The sequence below is a fragment of the Cydia amplana genome, chromosome 21 (assembly GCF_948474715.1).
Source record: "Cydia amplana chromosome 21, ilCydAmpl1.1, whole genome shotgun sequence".
Lineage (NCBI taxonomy): Eukaryota > Metazoa > Arthropoda > Insecta > Lepidoptera > Tortricidae > Cydia > Cydia amplana.
In genome coordinates this window covers 3,458,642-3,485,948 of record NC_086089.1, presented here as the reverse complement: position 1 = coordinate 3,485,948, position 27,307 = coordinate 3,458,642, and the positions used below count along the sequence as shown (strand labels likewise).

The following is a 27,307-nucleotide window of genomic DNA, read 5'->3' as shown; positions in this document are numbered from 1 at the left end:
CTAGAAACTCTGCTTCCTAAATAGGTATAACCTGTACTTTAGGGTAAACAGCGCTCCTCCCCAGAATATTAGTTGTAGGAGATGTTTATATTTTATACAATTTTTATACAAATAACAGCGTAGTATTTATAATTACTAAGCCTCTTTTCATTAAATGCACTGCCTCGAATATATTATCATTACCTTCTTAAGTCATTCATTACCTTCCCCAGTAAAATTGGAAGGAAAAGAACTGAATGAAACCGATATGAATGAAGTTTTGGAAGTTTTTGTCGCCTACATCAGTTGGCATCAGACCTTAATTTTGCAGAATAAACCATCTGAAAGGCGACACTAAAACACTTCATTACGTATAATTATAATAATGTACACTTGCTACTTACTGTATAAATCACGCGATGGCGATGAAGACTATCGAGAACCACACTCCTTCCCGACCCGAGAGATCGTATATATTTTCGCTAACAGTGGCACACGGGCATCCGCTACGAGATCATGCGGCCAACTGACTGACGAACAATGTGTTGCATCGGCGGTAGGCGCTATATACCCTCGCTATGTAGCAAAATATAGCTAATCTATTTCTCGCGTCGGTAATGAAGAAATTACTTGAACCATACACTTATAAGGCTGTATAGTTTTTATTATTTATTTCTAGCTTCTAATATTATACGATTTAAAACATAACTAAATAAGTCATTTATTGCACAAACAACGAATTTTCTATTTGTAGTATCTTAAGGTTAAAATGTAGGTCAAAGTTATATCTTCACGCGTTACATATAGAGATGAATGAAAAAATTGGGTGTTAATTGTACATATAAAGAAAATACTAACTTTTTTAGAATTGTTCATTGGAGATACATATACTTTAGGCCCTATGTTACAACCTTGCATTAACAGATATTCGAAAACGCCACCACATTTTTGGTAAATTTCCGAAAACACCGATTTGCACGAAATGCGAGAACGACCCTAATATTTAATGCAAGTTACACGGATCACTTCCCACCTAGATGGTGTATATAGGAAGCTATTTTCATTTTCATTTTATTCACAAATAAGCTTACAGTCTAATAAACCAAGGCAACGTATTGATGGTCACACATGACATCATACCTAAGGCATAGAGAAAAAAGCGGCCAAGTGCGAGTCGGACTCGCCCATGAAGGGTTCCGTATTTAGGCGATTTATGACGTATAAAAAAAAACTACTTACTAGATCTCGTTCAAACCAATTTTCTGTGGAAGTTTACATAGTAATGTACATCATATATTTTTTTTAGTTTTATCATTCTCTTATTTTAGAAGTTACAGGGGGGGACACACACATTTTACCACTTTGGAAGTGTCTCTCGCGCAAACTATTCAGTTTAGAAAAAAATGATATTAGAAACCTCAATATCATTTTTGAAGACCTATCCATAGATACCCCACACGTATGGGTTTGATGAAAAAATTTTTTTGAGTTTCAGTTCGAAGTATGGGGAACCCCAAAAATTTATTGTTTTTTTTTCTATTTTTGTATGAAAATCTTAATGCGGTTCACAGAATACATCTACTTACCAAGTTTCAACAGTATAGTTCTTATAGTTTCGGAGAAAAGTGGCTGTGACATACGGACGGACAGACAGACGGACAGACGGACAGACAGACAGACATGACGAATCTATAAGGGTTCCGTTTTTTGCCATTTGGCTACGGAACCCTAAAAAATACATAGAGTGCTCACTCCATACATCAGTTCAGACTATTCATTTCAGTGTCTACATCTAGCATCGAGTAGCGGAACTATCAGTACTGCTACTTGACAATAGATGTAGCACCGACCGGAAAGTCTTATCTCAACAGCATAAGACTTTCCGGTCGGTGGCTACATCTATTGTCAAGTAGCAGTACTGATAGTTCCGCTACTCGATGCTAGATGCTAATAGTCTTTTTGGTACTAAAACTGATGTATGGAGTGAGCACTCTATGTATTTTTTTCTCTATGCCTAAGGCTAATAAAGTGTGAGAGCACGATAGCTCAGAGGTCTACCGCGAAAATCGAAAATCAAAATTTCTTTATCTGCCTCTCTATCGCTCGACTATGCAAGAGTGATAGAGATGCAGATAACGAAATTTTGTTTGCTACTCTACGTTTGTGACTTGTTAAGTCTAATACAAATTCGTGTATCGAATTTGACAGCTAATGGCGCTATACGGCTCCGTACATTACGGCAACTAAAATTGAATTTTGTCAATTCAGTTCGCCATGTCATGTACTTCAGCTGTCAAACTTGGGGGCATGATTTTTTCCTAGACTTCACATCTCTGCTTTCTTTAATCTTCGTTTAAAGTTTGATAATACGGCATCCTCTGGAGGTAATCTAAGGCAAGTTGCATTCAGCATACCGACATGCGAGGCAATTACTGCCACGCGAATCCCAAATGATTGAGATAATGTCCTTCGTGGAATAACAAACAAATTAGCGGACTCCTATCACGTTATGGTATCCTGGTAAATGGTGCCATGGTGCTAATAATGATGTTTAGTGAGCGACCACACCGGGGCTTAAAAGTATGGACGCGCAAAACAACGACACAAATTAGCGGACTCCTATCACGTTATGGTATCCTGATCCTGGTATATATTATATTAAAAATAAATGGTGCTAATAATGAAGTTTAAGGAGCGACCACACCGGGCCTTAAAAGATGTGGACGCGCAAAACAACGACACAAATACAAAGGTAAATTAAAAAGAAAACGAAACGCATTTAGGCTGCGTTTCCAGCAGAGATGAACGATCAGAGTAGCGAGGGATGTATTACGAAACGCACCAAATAGAAACACTTCATTAATCTATCTTTGCTCAGCACAGCTCTTGTGGACAATATTCTATTTGAAACCCAACCTAAAGATTTCATTTGAATGCTTATATGAAGCAGCATAAGAGCATTATAGCTGTTACACCGCCGCTGCGTTGTTGTTCCTAGTAAAATGAGTGGTGGATTGAACGTTTTAATCGTGACAGCAGGCGGCAGACAGTAATGCAATCTATCAAGGAAATTTATGACATACTATACTAAGGGTACCGTTCAGACTGCACCAGCATTACTGCTGTAAATGTAAATTTGACATTTGCGGCAGTAATGCAAGCGGCAGCAATGTCACGCTGCAACACTGTCACAGTCATGCTTATTACCGCTGAAAATGTGAAAAAGTTCATTTTATCGAAACGTTCTATTCAATTTGACATTTCAGTAATGCAGGCTTATCTACTCCGTTTTCTTCTAATATGTATTTCTATTACAGGGTCGGAAATGACCCATTGGGCGTAAAAGGGTTAAGATTCTTACACCACGCATCTCCAAGCCTGGAGGCTTTTTGATGATTGCCTTCCATATATTGACCTCAGAGTTTCTCATAAATTTGAAATCATTACGTCACCGATGACACCCCATGATCATGACAGCCCACACTGTCAACTGTCATTGTCAGCGCCGACGCAGTGCCCAAGATGGCGGCGCAAGGTCCAATGACCCGTCACCTTGCCCAGAGGTCGACCGGTGACAAAAACTTTACTTTTTTGATAAATTAAACAAGTTATCCCTGCAAAAATGTACCTAAGGTATTTGACCTTATGATGATAACCTAAATTAAGTACTAGCTCCTGCCCGCGACTTCGTCTGCGTTACAAAGTGATGATTGATAAAAACTACCCTATGTCCTTTCCCGGGCCTCAAAATACCTCCATAGCAAATACCATCTAAATCGGTTCAGCGCTTTAAACGTAAAGAGGAAACAGGCAGACAGTCAGACAGGGTTATCTACTTTTGCATTTATAACATTAGTAGGAATTAGTAGGGAAAGGGATGGTAGATTCCGTCTAAGCTTAGGCCCAAGATACACTTGTTGGAATGTATGGCATGGAGGCCATACTAATGCAGCGGCAGCTCAGATGGTGTGGGCACGTCCTTCGAATGGATGACCACCGCTTGCCTAAGGCTATCCTCTACTCTGAGTTGGCAGTGGGTAAGCGGAAGCACGGTGGTCAGCACCTGCGCTACAAGGACGTCCTCAAACGGCATCTGAGCGCTTGTGCCATCGACCCTGAACGTTGGGAGGAGCTTGCTGGAAGGTCATCTTGGCGTTCTACCATCCATAACGGTGTCAAAATGTTTGAAGATAACCGCCTCACAAGCCTAGACACAAAACGCCAGTCACGGAAAGAGAGACCTAAGCCCTCCTACGTGTACACGCTCAATGCAACTTTATTGTCACACGTGCAATAGAGTATTTAAGACCAAGTTCGGCCTGGCCAGCCACATAAGGGCTCACGCTAGACAACGTCCATGATGTTTATTTAGGGTCGCCGTCATCGAAAACGATGAGGAGGACTATAGTTTTACTTACGTAAGTAGGGACACAGCTTATACTACAGAATGAGAGATGAATATCGTCATCTCATTCTAACAAATAACTTTGTCCCTACTTACGTAAGACCTTAGACTAACTGTGCATCGACTTGTCAACGACAAAGTCTGAAAGCGTCTCTAAGTACGGTCAAAGAATTTAATTTCAGTACCATTTCGTAATTTGTCACAGTGACAATAGTATGAGGTCCCTAGCGACTTTCATATTTATTGTCACTGTGACAAGGGACGAAATGCTACTGAAATTAAATCATATACGTCACCCTAGGCTCGTGGGATTGTCTTCCCGCTACGCGAGGAGAAAATCTCACTTCCTGGCCAAGGCAAGACGTAAAACTTTAGACAAACCACGGGCGGTATCGCAATCTGGAGCATTCACGAATTCACCTCCCTACGTATGTAATGTACTAATATCTGGGTGACCGAGCTTCGCTCGGAAAACATATGAAAACTCGAAAATGCGCGTTTTCCCTGAGATAAAACCTAGCTAGATCGATTTTTCGCCCCCGAAAACCCCCATATAGCAAATTTCATCGAAATCGTTAGAGCCGTTTCCGAGATCCCCGAAATATATAAATAAATAAATAAATAAACAAGAATTGCTCGTTTAAAGGTATTAGATATAGATAGATAGATTGACTGTACCTACGTCACAATATAATATTTTCATCTGATGTTTACGATGTTGCTTTGTTTTACTTTTGTCGGGGATTTTAATAAAGTAAACTATGTCGGCTCCATAAAACACTGCCAGACATACAAAGTTTCAAACCGCTTTGCGTTGTATATTAGGAGGCTTAAGTTTCAAGATGAAGTCCACTTTTATTTTCAGCTAATGTATTATTTATTTTTACATTTTGGGATCCTTTTATCGGCTTTTTCGTCTCTTATGTTATTCCAATCGCTTCCCAAGCTCCTGCCAAACTAAAACCAGTATAAACGAACCTGAGTTTATTAGGTTTTTGTAACAAAAGTGTTTTTGACTCTCGACAAACTTTTAGTCATGTTTTCGTTATCACAAATATCATATGCCATATCTAGACAATAAAAAGAGAGTAAGGTTTTTTTTACACAAAATAAAGCTAACATAGGTAAAATAAAATTTACAACGATCTAAATAAGAAAATTTTTCAACATTGTTAGTGAGCATTTCTCAAAAATTTGTACATTTCGATCACATCTTAGATTTCTATAAAAATTGGTATGCTGATAAAGTATACATGAAGCTGAACAATTTCCACCATATTTCCCAAAATGTCCAAGAAAGTTTGTATGAAACATTCCTTTTTTGTTACCAGATTTCCTTACCCATTTGGTAACAAAAAGGAATGTTTCATACAAACTTTCTTGGATATCGATATCGCTATCGATTCTGTTCTGTGTTTCATACAAACTTTCTTGGATATCGATATCGCTATCGATTCTGTTCTGTGTGTCAATAACCCAAAAAGCAAGATTTGGGATAAAAAATGTAAATCGCTCTATTACAGATCTCTAAATTCCACTAATACTGGTCAGACGTTAGGTTACTTAACCAAAAGCGAACGAGTGCGCGTTAACAAAGCCGATTGCGTTTGCGCATCCGAAATGCGCGATCAAGATGCGACTGAGCCGGTATTATGTATATCTTTTACACAATGCTTCTAAACTCACGTATTCTGTGCACGTGAAGTGGAATTGATTTTGCGAAATAAAAACAAAGAGTTTAAAAAAAATCTTATTTAACTTGCAATATTCGTGTATATGTATTGTACCCTATGTATGTTCGGGTCAAATATTGCAACCTAAATTAAACCTACTTCCCATTATTCGATTAAGCAGAAACTTTACATACATTACGTAAGTTGGGCGACAATGCAATTATTAAGGCACCATCGATCTAATCTGATGATGGACGCAGGAGGTGGCCTTGTGATAAAAAAGATAGGAACCTTGTGATAAAAAAATGTGTTTGAATTTGTTAGAATTGTTTCAATGAGTATTAGTTGCCTGTTGAAAAAAAAGTACAGTCAGCGATAAACCACAAATGTGTAAACGGTAGGTAAGTAACTCGGCTAACGATGGATTTCGCGGTCATAGTAATGTCTGATGGTAACTAACATTTGAACTTTCCTAAAGAAAATTTAATAGGATTCAGTAACTCGGTCAAACACTCAACTAAGAATCACACACTAATAAGATAAAAGATGGTTGCTTATATGTAAGGTTATTATCCTAAAAAAAGATTTAAAGTGAAACTAATTGGGATGGGCTAAAAGTGAGTAGACGTACAAATAGATTGATGAAAAATTGTTTTTTTTTTTAATACTTATGTGCCTACCTAACGTAAATGCGAACGAATGTACACAATACCAGCTTCGCCCAATATTTTAATGCTGGTCGAACGTGGAATTTTAATAAACCTTTGTTCGGGATTTTGGCAATAATTCAATGAAATACGAATGGAAAAAACTCGTTAGGAGGTCGTGGTCGCCCACTGTGGGAAAGGTAGCCTGAATTATTATGTTCGGAAACGCCTCTTTTTGCTATATCTAATAATATTTAATATCTTTTTAAGTTGATAATAATGAGTTTCTCAGTCAGTGCTTTTTTACCGCAACTACGAAAGGAAATCAACTAATGAAAATTTTAATGAAATCGGTAGGCTACTTTTTTACATAACTAGCCAATCATTGCTCTTAGCTATTACTTGATAAGAAATAAATAGGTATAAGAATATGTTGTTTTATTAAAAGTAGCTATGGGCATCGTCTGCCTTTGGCGGGGCCGCCTGGCAAACATTGCCTGGCATGAAAAAACGTATACAACTTTCAATCAAAAACTTTAAAAAAGTATTCACAAAGATATTATACTAATCCGAGTGCGTACCTACAATCACCTGCAATAATATGTTACTCTTCAAAGGCAGCAAAAAAAATATGTGACACGCTCTTTTTGCTCTACTCTAAGATCGTGGCAGATATTTTTGCGGCCTTCGTTGTGTAACATATTATTGCAGGTGACTGTATTTGGTGACCCATATTAGGTGGAGCATGGACGTGTGATTGAAGTAATTGGCTTGGACTTTTATTCCCATAAAAATGGTTGGCTAGTTATGTAAAATGTTTTGATGTCATCGGAAGATCAGCGCTGGAAGTCGCCAGCAACATGCCGAGATGGGTCCATTTCGTGACACTTTATTTTCAATATGTTCTTTTTGTGTAATTATACTGTGTATTGTCTGAGTGTTTACGAATAAAAAACTATTCTATTTCTATTATATTTCCCCAAATCAGAACATTTTGTATGAGGGCTGTTAACGTGTTAAGCAGGTTGTACTGTAGTGTCAGTAGTTGTCGCCACATATAGCTACGATCGATCAACAGACTGATTGCTAGATCGGTTTGGTATCACACCCACCATCCGCCGTATAAGGCCGCGTCCTTGCGCCGTAAACCGCTGGACATTCTACTGCCGATGCCGGTGAACGGAGCCCTAAATACGGGCCGAGTTCCGAAGAAACCAAAGGGGGCTTGCCAAAATGACAATCCAAACGAAAAGAAAAAAACCGGCCAAGTGCGAGACGGACTCGCGCACGGAGGGTTCCGCACCATCAACAAAAAATAGAGCAAGACAAGCAAAAATACGGTCACCCATCCAAGTACTGACCCCGCCCGACGTTGCTTAACTTCGGTCAAAAATCACGTTTGTTGTATGGGAGCCCCACTTAAATCTTTATTTTATTCTGTTTTTAGTATTTGTTGTTATAGCGGCAACAGAAATACATCATCTGTGAAAATTTCAACTGTCTAGCTATCACGGTTCGTGAGATACAGCCTGGTGACAGACGGACGGACGGACGGACAGCGGACGAGTCTTAGTATTAATAGGGTCCCGTTTTTACCCTTTGGCTACGGAACCCTAAAAATGTATAGGTACGACGAATAAGTTAACCTATACAGACTACAGTGCCATACGGTACCATATTTTGTATGAAAAAGTGAAACAATTATAAAGCTTTAAATGACCTAAAATGACTTTAAGAACAATATACATATACCTACCTACTAGAAAAATTTCTAATTCTGCGTTCGATTGCGATCGATTTTTACAACTTGGTTAGGCCCCCATGTCGGCTACTTCACAAATCTCTTATCTCCAACAAATCGCGAATTTTTTTTTTAAATTTACGTCCGACGTTCCGAGGACGGCGTTGTCCCCGTTGTGCTGTTGGTGGTGGTTTTCTGAGACCATGGGGCCATCCTCAGAGGTAAATAAAAAAAATTGCAAGTAAAACAAAAGCATAATAGATTCCGGGTACCTACCTACGAGACAATAAAAAAATCCCGTAGGTACAGTCGCTATCAGATATATCGAAATGGCCAAGGCGCTAACAAATATCTGAACACGCCTCTATTGTCAAGGCGTTAGAGTGCATGTTCATATATTTTTGAGCACCTTGGCCACTTCGATATATCTGATGGCGACTGCACCTAGTTCTAAAAATAACCGCTATACAGGTCACCAGAGTAGTTTTAGCGCAAAACGAGTAAAACGTCAATGATCTATAAAGGGCGGTAATCTCGCGATCGCGCGATAATTAAAAGCGGCACGATTTATGCGCCTGCGCCGCGGGCCGCTCGTTACGCGGCAAAAAGGAGGTTAAATATGATTCATAATAAAATAAGACTATTAAAAAAATTAAACCCTTGATTAAAATGTAGTAGGTGGCGCCATCTTTTTATCACAGAGTTAATGATGGTACTACCCTAATATTGCATTGTTACCCAACTTCACTATCACGTCTATCACTACATAGTATAAAACAAGGTCGCTTCCCGCTGTCTGTCTGTCCCTATGTATGCTTAGATCTTTAAAACTACGCAACGGATTTTGATGCGGTTTTTTAATAGATGGAGTGATTCAAGATGAAGGTTTATATATTAATTTGTTAACCCGTGCGAAGCCGGGGCGGGTCGCTAGTACGAGTAAGTATATAAGTTGGTATGTAAAGTTTCAGCTCAATCGAATAATGGGAAGTGGATCTAGTAATAGGTTGCAAGATTTGACCCGAACGTATATACAGACATACAAACATTGAAAGCAAAATAAAACTTTGTAATAAATATAAACCCTAGCGCATCCTTAAAAACTGACGCTGACAAAATCGCACGCAAATACCGGCCTAAGATGATATTTATGGAAGCCATGTTCGAATCTGTATCGATTTCGCAGACCTAGCCCGCACCTGTCCGATAACACATGATGAATGCGTATGCGCAGGTCTTGTTGCTATTGATAATGCGCGTGCGACTCGTGCGGCGCCGGTATTACGTGACATTTTATGTGATCGTCTGTAAATGAGCAGACGAGCCGCCTGATGGGAAGCGGTCACCGTCGCCCATGGACACCTGCATCAATCGGTCCGGAAATACCTTGGGCAATTACATTTCATTCCACAGTTTAGCTGTGTGAGGCAGGAACTTTCTGAACGTACAGTTCTGTTGAGGACTGCCAACCATGTAAGCGCCACTTGCACCAAACCACTAGCCCGAGGTTAACCGGTTAAACCGTTAACCCAGTGTCAAGTACAGGTAACCATGGTAACTCCAGGTTTAACCCGTTAACTCCGGGTTAGTGAATGGTAACAGTGGCCTTAAGTGGTGGAGATGGTGGAAATGTTGTCGCGTAGAGCGATGGTGGAAATAAACGGCAAGGATTCATCATCATCATCATCATATCAGCCAGAAAACGTCCACTGCTGGACATAGGCCTCCCACAAAGAGTGCCACAATGACCGCAACGCAAGCGCCAAGGATTAATTTGAAGAAATCTTCGGAGCACCCCGTTATATTTCTTCTTTTTGTCTTTATTTCTGAGGCATGTGACTGTAATGGGTGATTAGCTTAACACTGCACTTCAGGCCAAAATCCATAATTTTCTGCACCCCGTTATACTTATTTCTTCTTTTTGACCTTATTTCTGAGGCATATGACTGTAATGGGTGATTAGCTTAACACTGCTCTTCAGGCCAAGATCCTTAATTTTCTCTGTTTTAGGGCTGATTTAGACGGCGCGCGAACTCGCATGCAATTTTAGTAACATTGCAGACTGTTGGTTACATCCAATTTAACCGACCGATCAAAACCCGCAATGTAATGAAACTCGCATACAGGCTCGTCAGAGCCATCGATCTACTCTTCAAGTGATCAGAATGGCATACCGGCTAGGTTTAAAATTAACGCCACCACAACTCATGGTCGAGTTATGGCGACACTTGTGGCAGGACGCTACTTTTAAATGACTTTTAGATATTTTTATGAGGAAAATATTAAAATTTTAAATACTTGCAACGAAGATACTTGCTTGCAGGTCCTTTGAAGATTTTGCGTATGATTTTTTTTACGAATTTTAAATAGTCCGAGTTTATCTGTATTCCTTATCTTTTTCCCAATTGCATCAAAAAGGATCTGACTACGCGTAAAAGTATCTACCATCCGCTAGCTGAACAAAAAGAGATATAGTTAGACCAAGATAAGTCTACAACGATTTTGATAGCACACGCAGTGCAAGTGTTATTTTAAACGTCAAACTTCTATGAAATTATGACGTATTAATGTGCTATGTAACGTGTAAACGTGCTATCAAAATCGTTGCAGACTTATCTTGGCCTAAATTATATGTCTCTGTATGAAGAACCAATTAGACCAGTGGTTCCTAACCTTTTCAGTCCGGTCACCCCTATAACTAACCAGAGAACCTGATTTTACCCCTCTTGCCAATGGTGATAAAAAATAAAACGTGTACGTTTGTTGTATCGTTATATTAAGGCTAATATCGTAAGACTAATAGCAAGCTATGGAGTCGACATTTGCCATAAATGTAAACTCTTATTCATACTCATACTCATGATTAATTTTATTTAATATGAGAACAGATTACTAAATAGTTACTACGTATATAAGTTTAATTTATTAAACCTCATTTGTTGCATTAAATGTATGTTTCAATTGGGCGAGTTGTACTTCACAACTCAAGCACACTATAGCAGATTTTTCATAGTCATATTGTAAATCGTTGTATGGCTCTATCCATGCCAAAATTGCAGCTATTTCTGGGTTAGGCATAATAATTAATTATGGAATATTCCTCAACGTATTTACCACATACAGATATAAATAACTACTACGTTTGCAATCACCAGTGATTGACACATGACAAATACTAATCAATTTTATCAGCGGTCAGTACCTACATGACATTAGGTCTTTCGCAGCGATGTAGTTTGTATAGTTGTATGTTAAAATAGTTGAAGTTATGAATTCATAATGTAATAGAAAAATATTTTTTTATATAATTCGACTAAGATAATATACACGACCGACCGCTCTAAAGGCATTTTAAGATAAATTTAAATAAATGAGTATGAGTATGAATAAGAGTTTACATTTATGGCAAATGTCGACTCCATAGCTTGCTATTAGTCTTACCATGCGACAAAAACTCCGATGCCTGATAATCATAATCATAATCGTTTATTAGCTTATTTACCCCCGTAAAATATACATGTACCAGTTTTACCCCCACGGGGGTAATTACCCCCAGGATAGGAACCACTGAATTAGACTGTAACAGATACTTTTGAACGCGAACTGTAGAGATATATGTACATATATCAACTATACTTGGAAAATTAGCAGCTACATACTTTTGGCGTGTCGTTGTTTCTTTCGCTATTATTGATGCTGACTGTACGCATCTATACGTAAACGTACATTACTAAAACTGGCACCTTGTCATCGCCAAATGCCAGCGCCATACCGAGCGCCCATGACGTCATCGGTGTCGTGACGTCACGCCTGCCCATGTATGGTCACCGTAATGAGGCGTCGAGCTGGTAGGTGTCGGAACGTCGGGTTGGACAAGCGATGGTAATTGAACACGGGATGTTTTGATATGTTTGGCTGAAATGTGTTGGAAAATTATTATTTGGCCATAAATGATTGCTATATTTAGCTAATAGGTACAGTCAGCTGCAGAGAAAAGGTACCTGAATAGAAGTTTGTTTGCAGGCGTGGTACTTTTTCCTAGATTTATTATATTTCGAAAGTTCATCCATCAGGTCAGGTTCATATCTAGGGTTTAGACTTTGACGTGACTAAGTGTGACAGTGGCAGAATAAACGTCATTCCACACTCTGTTTGCAAGCTCTGTGATTCTACGATTTATTTCACGGATATTAGTTGTCAAAAAAAAATAGCCATAACCGAATACAGAACCTCCTCCTTCTATGGAATTGAAGTCGGTTAAAAAGTACGAAGGTTTGGGCCCACGTACCTTGTACATAATTATGCCAATGGACGCGAGATAATCTTCTTCTTAAGGGGCCCACTGATTAACAGTCCGCCGGACGGTATCGGCCTGTCAGATGTTCGGAATTGTCAAAAATTTTGTTCTAACTGACAGGCCGATTCCGTCCGGTAAACTGTTAATCAGTGGGCCCCTTTAGCCACCACTAAGATTTCCGAAATGACTGTTTCAATGTCTTTACCTAGGTACTATTAAACCAGTAGCACAAGCGATGATGCACGCCTTATTTTGTGCAATTCAAATAACCTTAAAATATACAGAATACCAGGAAACAAGAAGTGCAGAGGATGCCGAGTTAAGGCCGGTAGCGCCTTGAGGCTGCCTACGTACACCCACAGCGTAATGCTACATTATTATTGGCATTACAAATTAAAATTTACTAAGTGAGTCACGATTATCGGAATTTACAAAAAAAATCATGTCACATTGTTTTCATACATGGAATTTAATTTTCACCTCAGCAGCTCGAACAAGGGTACTTTGCTACTTAAAAACAGTGAGCAAAATCGCATTTTGCTCACTGTTTTTAAGTAGCAAAGTACCCTTGTTCGAGCTGCTGAGGTGAAAATTTAATTGTTGGTATATCATAAGAAAACATGAGTGAATAGAGGTAAGTGATGAAGAAAGAATAAATTTTTCGGGTTCTCTAATATGTTCTCACTGCGGAGGTGAAAAATGTTGTGTACTACACGAGATCAAAGTTATTTACATCTCGTGCGCTTTTGAGTCCCTTACTACGCTCAAGATTCTAAATTAGATTCACTCGCTACGCTCGTGAATCTATTATAGAATCTTTCGCTTGCACGGGACTCAAAATAAGCACTCGAAGAAATATCAAACTTTGATCTCTTGTTGTACAAATAACTATTCAAGTATGAGGTCCTTAGCGACTTTCATATTGACTGTCATTGTGACAATGACAAGGTACGAAATGGTACTGGAGTTAAATTCTTTGACTGTACACAAATCATACAATAACGCCCATTTTATAACTGCTTAGATCAGCGGTTCTCCATCTTTTTTTTTGACGGAACCCTTTTGGAAAGCGAAATACTTGATGGAACCCTACAATAAAACAATAGTTTTTAGAAGTGTATTTTTTTATTAAATAAGCATAATAATTATGCTTATTTTATTATTCTAAATTCTTGCGGAACCCCCTGCAGGGGTGTCGCGGAACCCTAGGGTTCCGCGGAACACACTTTGAGAATGACTGGCTTAGATAAACGCTGCAAAATTGTCGATGGAGTCTTTATTCGGAGGTTCGAATATTTTTGTGTTGAAATAATAGTACTTGAGAGAAGAGAAGGTTTACTCTCTAACAAAACGCGTCTATTACGACAGATATAACCGCTAGGTGGCGCAAGCGCGAGCAGGCGTCCGTTCCGTAGCGGTGCGTGGCAACTACTATGGCTAGACACCAAAATTGGTGTGGGCCGCATGTATACTTGTAGCGACGCGACAAAATCGCGGAGTCAGCCACGTCTGCTCCCGGTGAATGAGTTCACAGGAATAGAATAGGTTTCGTCCACCTGTGAAGCAATGTTAGCCAGTGGCATGCAACGACAGTAGCCATCGTAGCTAATGGCCGAAGTAATTTATACATTAGAATGCGCAACAAATCCCTTACACGTCTAATCGCGGCGAGCAATCTATCGGACATGTTTTACTTGTGAATGCACTTATGCAATGGCCGGTGGCTTGAGGGGATAGATGGCCTCCTACAGACTCCGTGTTGTGCGGGGCAAAAACTTTTTTAGTAGGTAAAGTTGAGGTTATGCGACTTTCTTGTGGACATCATAAAATAAACGGACTTCAATCAAAGCTCAATTTTATACTTTGTTCTTATCGAGATATTTTTTATAAAACCTTCTAGTTCTTTAAATTTGTATGAGAAAAATGTATCAAGATCGTTAACTTTTGTAATGTCCACAGAAAACGCGCCGATTTTCCCGAATCTATACTAGTCTTGGCCTTAAATGAATCCTGAATCACCTGATTTTAGTTGTAAAACTTGTTACTCATTTCGATTCTAATAATTGTGTCTGTGAAGTCGACAATCGTTTGTATTCTTAATATGCAACTTGGTTCCTTATTTTCAAGAATTTCAAGTTTCTCGTTTACTCGCGCGTAATTTTTGATTTGCGTCATTACTTAAAGTTTAAAATGAAGCCAATTCGTGATGAGCTCGCACTGAATGATCAAATATTAGACTCCGAAGATAACCAACTAACCATAATCCAGACATACGCAGTAACTTCAGCAGCAGTGGGATTGCTTCTAATTAACATGCTGTATCTAGAAGTGATCAGTTTGACGGACACTGATGCAAGCTCTTAGCTCGCACCCACGTGGCTATTATGTCATAACAATCAATTTGTCTTGCGACATTGAGGAGTCCAGTGGAGTGATCTGGCCGTTCAGATATCATAAGATCAATGTGTATAACACGTTTAACATTTAATACAAATACCAATGACCGCTATAGCTTCAATAATTTAACGGCCGCTTTTTTGTTAGTGACTGATAACCTAATAGTCCGTACGGATATGATGGTCGTTCTTGTCTACGTGACAGCGTGATAAAACGGTATCCGTCACTTTCTTTCCCACGGTGTTAAACAGTGACAGTTATTTTATCACGTGTATAAAGATGGATAAAGCTATCCATAATAGGCTGGCAGTTATTTGACGACCGGTCTGGCCTAGTAGGTAGTGACCCTGCCTGTGAAGCCGATGGCCTGGGTTCGAATCCCGGTAAGGTCATTTATTTGTGTGATGAGCACATATATTTGTTCCTGAGTCATGGGTGTGTTCTATGTATATGTCACCGTAAAATTGTAAACACTCGTCATATTATAATCTTGCTAATTACATTATAAACTGACGGTAGGGAGATTATAATCTAACCTAACCTAACCTACGTTAGATTATAAACTAACGGGTTCACAATCTTACGGTGTCATATATAAGTATTTATATCGTCGCCTAGCACCTATAGTACAAGCTTTGCTTATTTTGGGGCTAGGTTGATCTGTGTAAGATGTCCCCTAATATGTATTTATTTATTTAATTATGTGATGAACATGGATATTTGTCCCTGACTTCCCTGAGTTTTCGATCCTTTGTTTAAGTATTTATCTAAGTACCTATATATCTAATATTACATAGTATTGTCTTAATTAATACCAAAATGTATAATTGCGAACACTTAAAAACTACAAATAAGTGTCATTTGTAAAGTTGAATTCTTTAGAAAACCAACTTATCTCAGAGCTTGTAAGTAAATAAGATTCGTTTTTACACCTCGTCTTTCCTATCCTCGTTTATTTGGATGCCCAATGACCAAACTCATACCAAAGGTTTTGCAACAATTGTACTCATGCGTGCAAGTTTTGCAAATACCTGACCGCTGGTTTTGCAACAGATGATCCAAGACAGCTGATCGCTATCGGATAAACCTGTCATATTGTAAAACGGGCTCGTCCATCGATTATGTCACTTAATTATGGTCTATAACCTTTGCGTATAACCGTTCCAAAAGCGGAAAACGTGCATTTATGTATACTATTTTAAGCCCATTGCACCATTCCACTAACCCGGGGTTAACCGGTTAAACCTGGATTTACCATGGTTGCCAGTACAATTTGACATAGGGTTAGCGGTTTAACCGCTTAACCCCGGGTTAGTAGGATAGTGCAAGTGGGCATTACAGATTTACCTAGATGTATAATATTTTTTTAATGTACTATCATGTGTTGTTTCAGGATATCACAAGATGAGACTGAAGTTACCAATAGTGAGAGCGTAGCGTAGCTGATGCTACCACAAACAGCCAGGTAAATCAGACTGATTATCATAGCTAACCCTTTTATCGCCTACGCCCTTACGGCGTCATACTCGTATCTCTTCGAAAGGTGCATCCACAGCGCAGTTAATTTTTGCGGAATGGAGCAACAGTGTAACACAATAACTTTAACATAAAATAAGTATAAAATAACTCTTAATAGTTACTTACTGTTTCACAGTTTTGCTCTAAAGTTGCTCTACAAAAGTTCACAGCTGTGTGGATACACCTTTACGCCTATAGACGTCAAAAACGAATGAACGAAATAAAACTAAAGCATTAGCGCGACAAGTAAAAAGCAAATATCGCAAGAATGTAGGACAAAAAATGGTCAAGAATTTTCTGACTTGTGGAAAGAATGCAACTGGGAATAGTGGGAATTTAGGTCTCTATTTAGAAATACATTCAATTTTATACACTAATTCATTGAAGTCTCGTTTAAAGCAATTTTAGAGCCTTTTTCCTTTAGAGAAAATAAAGTTCAAATGTAAGGCAGATGATGTCATATTTACAAGTTATGAACGTATATTATATGTATAAAATGTTCTCGAAGGTATGATATTGTCACGACTTAAGATTGTTTCAGTACAACTAATGTTGCCATTAATTTTCTGGTAACACATAAATTACAAGCAACGCGATACTTATACGCCTTTATTATCAGTCGACTAGGTAACACATAATGTAAATAACTCATAATTTAATCAATGTAATTTAAAAAATAAGATGTTACAAAAATTGGAGTTATATCTGACATTTGGATCAATATCTTCATTAGCTTTTGTTCACATTAACAACTGTTTACAGATAATACAGATGATAACGATACATCATTAAAAGTAACCAACACTGATACCGTGAAAAACGGTGCGAATAAACAAATGACAGATGAAGCCAGCGCCACAGACAAACCCGAAGATGGCGATAACGTAAAAACCGAAAACGAACCGAAAGAACCGAAGAGAACCGTTTCATTTAACAGAGACGTACACGTCAAGAGATTTGGTGAGTCGCGGAATGATACTCTTGAACACTACCATGTGTGTCGCGGTGAAGCATCCAATGGTGCAGTACAGTCAGGCTCCTTGATTGTTACGCTATTTAGGGTTCTAGCTAAATTGGACATTCTATAGCGTCAGTATGGGTAAACCAATTTAGCTAGGACCCTAAATGACGTAACAATCCCGTGTGGTGACTGTACCTCAATCATATTTACTTACGTTCCTATTGTAAAAAAATGATATTATGACACAGAAAGGGGAAAAAGATAAAATGAAATGCAAAACATCAGTTTTGTAGACAAGCCTGATAAAAAATTCAATTGTGAAATTTAAAAATCATTGTTTTTCTTATTGAAATTATCGATTTAATGTTGTAATTAACGTTGTCAAACTTTCAATAGATACGTAGAGACTTTACGTTAGATTACTTATGGGCCGGTTACAAAAGTGATGCTACATGGTCCATACCATGTAGCATCACTTTTGTATTGCTCAAAATCAGTCAAGTACGAAAAGGCCACTTCATTCCTTTGCACAAAGAATATGGATCTCACTGGCGGTCTTACCAACATTTTGAGGTGGTACATGACCTCAAATGCCTTATATATGTGTAGTAGCAATTCAATGACCAGAGCCCGGTGCTCGCATTTCGTCTGTATTTTACACCCCCTTACACATCGGCGCGGTGTGGTCGCACTCGCACTGCTCGCATCGCTAAGGCCATTGGTCGCATTCCGGTTGTGATTCGCACCGCGGTGTGATCGCACTCGCACCGCTCGCACCGCCCTAAGGCCACCACTGATAAATCTTATTGTTTTCCATTTGGACTAAACAACTTACCGCCAGTGGTCGCAATACAAACCGCGTAAATATTCTTAGCAATAGACTAAGATCTAGTTCGATATACATGGTGTGTTCAAGAGCTTAGCCGGTAAATATGTATACGTCTATCTATTAACCACTCACACATACTGAAAGTGAAGAGGACGGGTTGTTAACATACTAATTTTCGACTAACGTTCTCATCCAGTTGGTATGTCTGTGGAGCTTAAATAACACCAAGCCCTTCTTTTCTCAACTTGTACTTAACTTTACAACATAAGAAACAAAATCACTGCCATACATTAAATGTATGGACTTTGTATTTTTAATAGGATGCTTAATTCGCCGAGAATATACTACTCGTACGTCAGATAAATTTCGTGTGCTTAAATGTTAATACGCACCCTTCATTTGTTTAATGTCAAACAATTAAGTACCTTAGTCTTGAGTAATACGAATCATTAGGTATATTATAAGCAACATGATATTCAAACAGTTTTTGATACCTATCCGTTTACTGAACTAATAAACGAAATGAATGAAAATTATTTAATTATGATATTATTAATCATATGCTACATAAAGAAGTATATGATTCATATCATAAAGCATTGTAATTCTGTAAACGCAACTATTTAGATTGGTGGCAACTCAAAGGCAATATTACACTCTGGAACATTTACGTTGTATGTAACAAATTCATCAAAATATGAAATAATCACGATACTTCCTAGTTAAATCAAAACTCATGCTCAACGTGTAGATTTAATTAGTACGTTTGCACAGCATTCTGTTAACAATTAACGCACAAACTCCTCTGACTCATATCAAAGCGAAGGAAGTAATCAATTTGCAAGTTAATCCAGTTTTTTACATTGAACAATAGGCACTAGTTACTACGCAACTCTGGCATCTAAGATCTGATTAAATTTGTACTTATGCGACGCAATTATATTATAAATTTAAGTTCTCTGTAGCTAATTTCTTTCGTTAGAAAAGTCAAAAGGCGATGCTATCAATGCAGCAGGTCCATTAATACCTGATATCGTTGCGGATATTGTCGATCTGGGGCAGACAGTAGGTGTTCCCGATGCAGATGAAGATAAAGAGCCCATTGTTAACGGATCCGAAACAAAACAAGGTCAGAACCGGCACGAGTGACGTACGTACTGACTTGGCTTTTTACGGTAATACTTTAGAGTAAATAGAGTCTGCGGTCCGGGGAGTAATTACTTTTGTAGGTCTGATTGATAATGGAGTTAGACAGGCAAATGCAAGGTCAAATGCAAATTAGACTACGTTTTGATCAAGTCGTTAGCTGTAGATGTAGATATCGAGACTGTTTTGTATTTAGTTTAATATTATTTTGTGGTACTTTGATTAAGGGAATGTGATAACTTTATGAAATAGTGTTATAGTGTGACATTGTTGTGAAATCTTACACTTGTAATATGACACCTTAGTAAAAATCATTTTTCAGTGGACGTCATTCTTCTAATGTAATGGGCAGTGATCGTTAATTTGCCAGCAATTTTGGTGCATCATTGTTGGTTAAAAGCATCTGTATGCGCTACTCTAGGTGGAATAGATAATTAGGGTTAATAACAGTAATATTAACCTTAACCAATCCTCTCCCTAGAAAAAAATTGAAGGTAATCCTTTATTTTTACTATGCTGCAACAAAATTGCTGGAAAATTAACGATCACTGGTCATGGGTTACAATTACAAATACTTAATTCACGTGAAACCATCTTAGGTTTAGATTATTATTTTAGAGCGCACCGCCAAGAAACTGCTTTACAGTTTGGCGAAACATTAGATTAAGGTACTTACAATATAATTTTTGATAAATTATCAATAAAAAAAGATATTTGTGCGTACGTTCGATAAAACATGATAATACTAAACTTGTTGTCCATACAAAAACATCATGAGCATTTCCGAACTCATTTGGACATCGTCTTTACGAGTCTCAAACATACTAAGTGTGCACCTCAGTTGTATGTACTCAGACTATATATGGACAGAATGCCAAACTTGGCGTATAAAAATATTTGTTGTCAAACCAGTCGGGCTTGCAGTCTAATTTGTCGGAAAAAACACTGATAACAACTCAAACACTCAAAATTGTTTGCAAAAAACGAGACAATGTTACTGCGGGCGGTTTTTGCCGAGATGATAAAAAGATTTCGTGTTACGTAAGAAGCAAAGTTTTATCGTCAGGAGCTTTAAATTAAACAATGGTGTAAGCTCAAAGAAGGTATAGAGTTTGTGCGGAAAGAGAAGAGTCGTGGAATGTATGGGGCCCAATACATTCCAAGACTCTTCTCTTTCCGAACAGTGTCTAACTAATGTATTTTTTTTATAACATACAAGTTAATCCTAATAGAACTGTAGATTGGAAATCAAGTACCTACTACCTACTTAGATTTACATGAATAGAACTTGTACCATTACAAAAACTAAAGATTCTAATCTAACAATCCCACGTACAAATATCATAACATTGAATGTTCATCCAATTTGCAATTTGCAATCAAGATTTGCAAAATTACAACTCAACTGGAGAACAAAAATTGTTAAAAACTGGCCAACTGTTACTTAAATAAAAGGCAAAATGAAGTCAATTCACAAAATGAATTGCATTCATTATAAAATTACAAAGAGTGTGATTTGATATTACTAAAGTGTCTTTTGAATTCAGAGTTGGCTCTGCAATGCAATCGGCGACTTGGTGATGCCAAAATGATTGATTAATCATACTGATACGTGCAACTAATGAACCAATCTTGTTGTTTGTGAGAATATATTCCGAGATACGATCGACGTCAGCGTCTGCGGTCAATTTCCTATCGTCACAAGAAAAGGTAGCAGATATACATATACTTACTTCTTTTTCTACTGGGGAAGCAACTGGGTCCGTTTTTGCAGTCTGCCTCAACCGACCAAATGAAGTCGTTCTCAAGATGAAATTCGACAGTTTAGCCTTATCTCGCTCTAAGCAGCTAAGTGCGACAAAGACAAATGAAACCAAGTTGCGTGTTGCATGCCAAATAATTTGAGATGATTTATTGGAGTTGTAAATATGACTTTTATTACAATCAAGTGTTCAAGGTTGATTCCGATAAAGATTAGAGAAATATACTTAAGTACGATATAACAGTGTATAGATAGAAAATGAATAGAAAACATTCCTAAGTTATAAAAACAATTGTTTTGCTTTCGGGTTTTGTAGAAGGTGAAATAAAGATTCAAAATAAAATTTCAGCGTTGTGCATTATTACATAATAATACGTACGCACGCAGATCCTTACACGGATATACCCTCAAACGCCAAAAGCCATTACAGCCAAATGACTCTTAATTTCTGGACATGCTCATAAATGAGCAATTGTACACACATACTTACCTAGTAGGCTAATACCTACACGAAATACGTCAATCTCAAATTTTGTATGATGATAGATTCTCAAATCTTGTAAGAAGAATAAAATAAAGAAACGTGTGAATCCTAAGGCCCGGGTCAGTAGTTCGCCCAGCTGTTTCCCCATTATTACGCCGCGGCAAAGTGCAACTTAAATACCATCGTGATATTTGCGCTTTTCATGTCAAGAGTCAGTCGGCTGTTACGATTATGTCACCGGCTTAGTTCAAGTTACAACAGCTCTCAGGTATGGAAGAATTTAATAGTAAGGTTTACCATGCCTCCCATACATTTTATTATTTGTCAAGTAAGGAAAGTCATGTCGCTACTTATCGAATACACTTAATAACAGGTTTTACGTCTACTTCCAATAAAGACGTGTTCCATCCATATCTGATTGATACGTCAGTTAAAGCAGCAACCGGAAAAAACCTTGTCAATTTTTTCTATAACTATCATAACATATAACGAGTCAATTGAGAGATCATACACAGTTATGACATCATTAGACAGGTTAGACATAATTATTTGATTACTAGTTTCTATGAGTTGAAATGGACTTTTTGAGTTAGGTACAAATTGTTTGATCTTTCTTTTAAACTTGTAATATTAACTTTCCTGTACAGTAAGCTGCAGAGATAACTGACTCCCCTGCAAACAAGTTTCTGTTTAGGGAGTCAGTTATCTCTGCAGCTTAATAGTTCACATTTTTTCCTTCACTGATCCGATTTAGGAATAATTGCCTCGCAAACATGCATAATGCAAATCTACTCCTACAAGTTCCAATAATGGATGTTTAAATTCAATAAATTAAGCAGTACCGTAATGGAATTCATTACACACTCGTGTATCTTCTAATCGCTCGAATAAATTACAACTCATTTCATAGCTATTAAGCACATTAAAATCATTGAATATTTCAATGACCCACAAACTTTGCCAAATTTCAATTCCTTGGCTGATTTATTGTAAGATCGCAATCGTAGCTTAATAAATGTTCGATCCTGATCATCGAGATCTGTCCGGTGCTTTTGCAACGATGACCAGAAAAGGAATCATGCGCAGGTCAATGCCAAGACAGCATACATATTGCGGCTAACTTTCGTAAATCCATATGACGCTTTGGATTTTACTTCAACTTTAGACTCTGTTGCCATTGAGAAAGGTTAGTTTTACAACTGTTTATGATTCAGATAGGATTATTGCAAAGTTTCTAGTCGATGTGTGTCGCGTAACGTCATCTTGGACGTTTTTGGTAATGTCTGAGTAACAAGAAACACAAAACGCCCTCGCGACGGACGGAGAGTGTCGCAGGGTGCTAAACTGGGACCATATTTATTTATTTATTTCATAAACAGTAAATTAAAATTGTTTGTTATTTCAATTATTGTGCCCTGGTCATCATCTGCTGATAGTGAGACAATTTCATAAAGACTATATGAAGTGTTCCCGGAATGTAACATCGTAAAATAAAACTAAATACTTCACTAGCCTGTACTTTTTGGCAATCAATCCTTTTCAACACTTCAAGGCTCATAAACCTTCATCAACGATAAATTCAATTAATTAATTATTTCATCAATCACTTATCAAATTTACAGTAACTTACTTAATGTGATCCATACAGAACAAAGGATTTGCGAAAATATTACATTACTATTGTTTTTGGAATACTGTATAGTATTTAGAACTAATACTGATATATGTATGTTAAATTTTAATACATATCTTACCATATCATACCGCAATGATTAATTTCTTATACACCGTGTTAGTGTCAAATTATAATAACCAGAACCATCAAATATTTTCCATATCAATTTCTTAATTGCACCGGATGAGCGCCATTATGCCGTAACATTCCGTCCTTCGCATTCTCGTCGTGACAGACCCACGAGGATCGCACGTGGGTGCCTGCGATTTGTTGAACAGGTTCCTAACATTTGCTATTGGAGTTCGGCAGGTGACTGAGAACCTCTTCATGGTGTTTGGAGATGGACTGGGAATTATATACGGTTAAAGAGTCGCATGTGTCTGTTGAATGAAATTTCCTGATCTGATTATCTATCTCTCCGGTTGAAAGCTCCTTCAAAAACGTTTTATATGATGGTTTTTCAACTTCTTTTTCCACTTTTTTAGGGTCACCACTTTCCCACCTTAAAGTATTTCTTTGATTTAGGTTATACAAATTTAAATTTAAATATTACTGGGGTCTAACTAAACAATTCTGGTTTTTAAAACATGAACCCCTAGGAGTTGCAACGCTTCATAGTCTCATTTGCATACGATATCCACACTGTTAACTAACAATTCGTAAACGTAATTATACTTAAACATAAATGATAAGTATTTGCCATCAGAGGGAAAGTATGCTTGTACCACCGACGTGGTGTAATGGTTAATGTTATCATGTTGACCTACGGGACCCCGCGCGCAGCACGCTGACCTTGACAACTGGTTGCACGCGCGCAATGAGAGCATTGTTTCGAGCACCGCTGGCATTTTCTTTTATCATCGGCAAGAATTTAAGCTTTAATTTAAGCAAACTTTGTGTTTTAGCTTCAAGCTCTTACAGACTTTTTGTCCAATTACTTTTAAGTCTGAAAAGTTAAGAAAAATCGCTAACATGACCAATATATAGCCTAGGCATGAGAGTAATAAATATCTCTCCACAATATAGTTTTGTTCCCTTTAATATCAAATTAAGACGGACGCACGACCCCTTAAAAATTCGTTGCACTTCTCGATTTGATTAATCTCTTTTAATTCTTTCCCGGTAACATCCTAAAAAAGTATTTAAGACATTTAAGTAAGGGTTAGCGTTCCAAGATTTCATGTTTGTAGGTACTATAGTTTTTACAAACGCATCAGTCGCACTCTTCAAATTCTTCATCCCAGCAATAAATATCTCACAATGTTTTCCTTCACCGAAAGCCACTGGCTATTGAGAAAAATCTTAGTACAAGCCAATGTTCGAACCTAGAACCTCCATTTTATATGTAAGTTGATTTAACCATCAGCTACTAGCGTTAATAGCGTTTTAATTTTTTGCTGCAAGGCAGTAGCCATTTCAAAATGCACTGACATTGACAAGCATCCGGAAGCGACCATCGATCCGTGATCTCACTATTCATGTCAAACTTCATTTACCTATTGGACATCCAAACCGGTTTTACTGTAGCAGAAACCGACTTGAAGACTTACGTCGAAAGTGGACTCTGCAGGGTTGAACCTAAGGTCTACTTTCGAAAGCATATCATAAATCTTCGTCATGTCATATTTACCTGATTATAGAACATGTTTTCGTGACATTTATTTACACAAGCGAATTGTTAGATGCAGGAAACCTTGAAGGTCTTAGTAATGATTGGATTTAGAGTGTGAGCAAGGTCTATTTAGCGCCGCGTATCGTCGTGTTCTTCGTGATTCAATAATGTGGTCTTGACTTTGAAAAGTTTACGTCCACACGTCCACAGCTGGTCTAATTTAATTTTTTAAAACAAATGTGGGCCGTTCTATAAAAACCTGAGGTACCTATTAAATTTTTTTAATTTAATTAAATATTGCGTATCCTTAAGATTATGAAGTAAGTAAATATTTCTATCTTAAAATAATACGAGGAAAATTGTCTAGAATATAGCTATTCCAAGTATTTTTGAACTCATTTTTCCGAGTAATGAATATTGTGTTGGCTTCATAAGTTGATAAATTTCCTACAAATGCTATTGAGAATAGGTATGTACTTTGTTTCTACCTGTCAATAGGTATAAGATTTTATGAATACTCATGCCGTCGTAAAAACGACGCCTACCAGGGGCCTTATTCGACATGCCAATTTTGACGTCGCATGTTGAAGTTCATTTGAATCTGAACTATCGTGGGTTGTCGAATAGGTAAAGATCATTATCTGTCAGTGAATCTCATGTAAACAAATCATTTCATCGCTAGACTTGATTGTCTATTGGTATGGCCGCCATGTTTGGATTTATGACATTTAAAAGGGGATTCTATGGCATAGAGTAAACTGCATTTCTATTTTCTATAGTTTTTTGATTCCTCTACTCGACGCAAGATGGAGTTAACAGTCAAATTTTGATCTTGGCGTTATAAAAATAAACCGCAAGAACATGACATGCAGTTGCGTTGGTGTAGATCTATCATGAAAACGAATATATGACAATTGTCCAGAATTAAAAAAAACTTGACAATAAACATACAGCAATACATATACCACTAAATGTCAAAAAGAAAACAGATTTATTATAATTACTAGGTAACAAATTATATATAAAGTTTAAATTTTAAACCAATCGTCGTGGTTCTTAGCAATGAACTTCTTGTAACTTGTGCGAAAAATATCATTTGATATTACACCAATTACTTTATGGTGAAGTAAAATATCATGAGTCATGAGGAAGACGGAGTAGCCACAATAAGCTATATTTTTGTCCTCTGGGTTAGATGGCAGTGAAACAGGGAGAGATAGTGAAGAATGCGGCAAAATAAGCATTTATTGTGTTGTTAGTAGTTAGTAGACTAGTTTTTTTTTCTAAAAATGAAAATTGACGCAACGGCGAGCTCATAGCCCCCTATGAGCCAGTCTGTTAGGTGCAGGCTTAAGGGCTAATCCCGGGGGAAGCGGAGCGTCGGCGACTAGCTGGTTGCATCTGCATATCAACCTCTTCTCACTTTTACCTCAGGTCCTTTGATTAATAAATTAAGGTAAAATTCGTAAGAACTAGTGCCTGTGCCATATTCTAAATTGGACGCTATGCCTAATTAGTTGATATAAATTAAATAATAAAATAATTATTTATTTAATTAAATTTATAACAACGCAACGTGGGGTTATTCATGTTGATATTTAATGGCTTATATAAGACAGCGGTCGTATATTGCCTCAGAAATTTGGATTTTGTCAGTTTGAATGAACAGCAAACTGGAGACATTGAGATTAATTTTAAACTTATTATTTTAGGTGTTCGTAAGAAATAAGGTATTGAACATTGACGGAAAATCGCGAAAACCCGGCCAGGTGCGTCGGACCACGCAAAATGGAGGAGGATTCCATACACTTACTTCTTCTACCATGTATCCATATGCCAAAATAGCAACAAAAAAGCCGAACAAAAATACCGTTTCTTCGCAGCACTAGATTTCAGTCCTTTTTTTAGAAAAGTAATATGTTCAGGTACATAATATATATGTAAGTAATTTTTGTTATAATGTGAAACTTATATGTTGTGTTACGAGACTTACGAGTAGCTAACTTTAAACTTTAACAGCCTAACAGATCCCAATAAGGCCTAGTTTACCCTCTGGGTTGGAAGGTCAGATGGCAGTTGCTTTCGGAAAAACTAGTGCCTACGCCAATTCTTGGGATTAATTGTCAAGCGAACCATAGGTTCTCATGATCCGTGGCAAAATCGGGATAACGCGAGGAAGAA

General features: G+C 37.6%; 1 protein-coding gene across 2 annotated transcripts in view; it reads left to right on the top strand.

The window, feature by feature from the left end:
* The first annotated feature begins 17,436 nt into the window (after window positions 1–17,436).
* Window positions 17,437–27,307, top strand: part of LOC134657795 (zinc finger CCCH domain-containing protein 13) — a 58,834-nt gene continuing 48,963 nt past the window's right edge. For both annotated transcript variants that reach the window (XM_063513348.1, XM_063513344.1), the window contains exon 1: window positions 17,437–17,617. In XM_063513348.1, coding sequence (XP_063369418.1) covers window positions 17,494–17,617 — 124 coding nt within the window. In that variant the 5' untranslated portion in view covers window positions 17,437–17,493. The remainder of the gene's footprint in view (window positions 17,618–27,307) is intronic.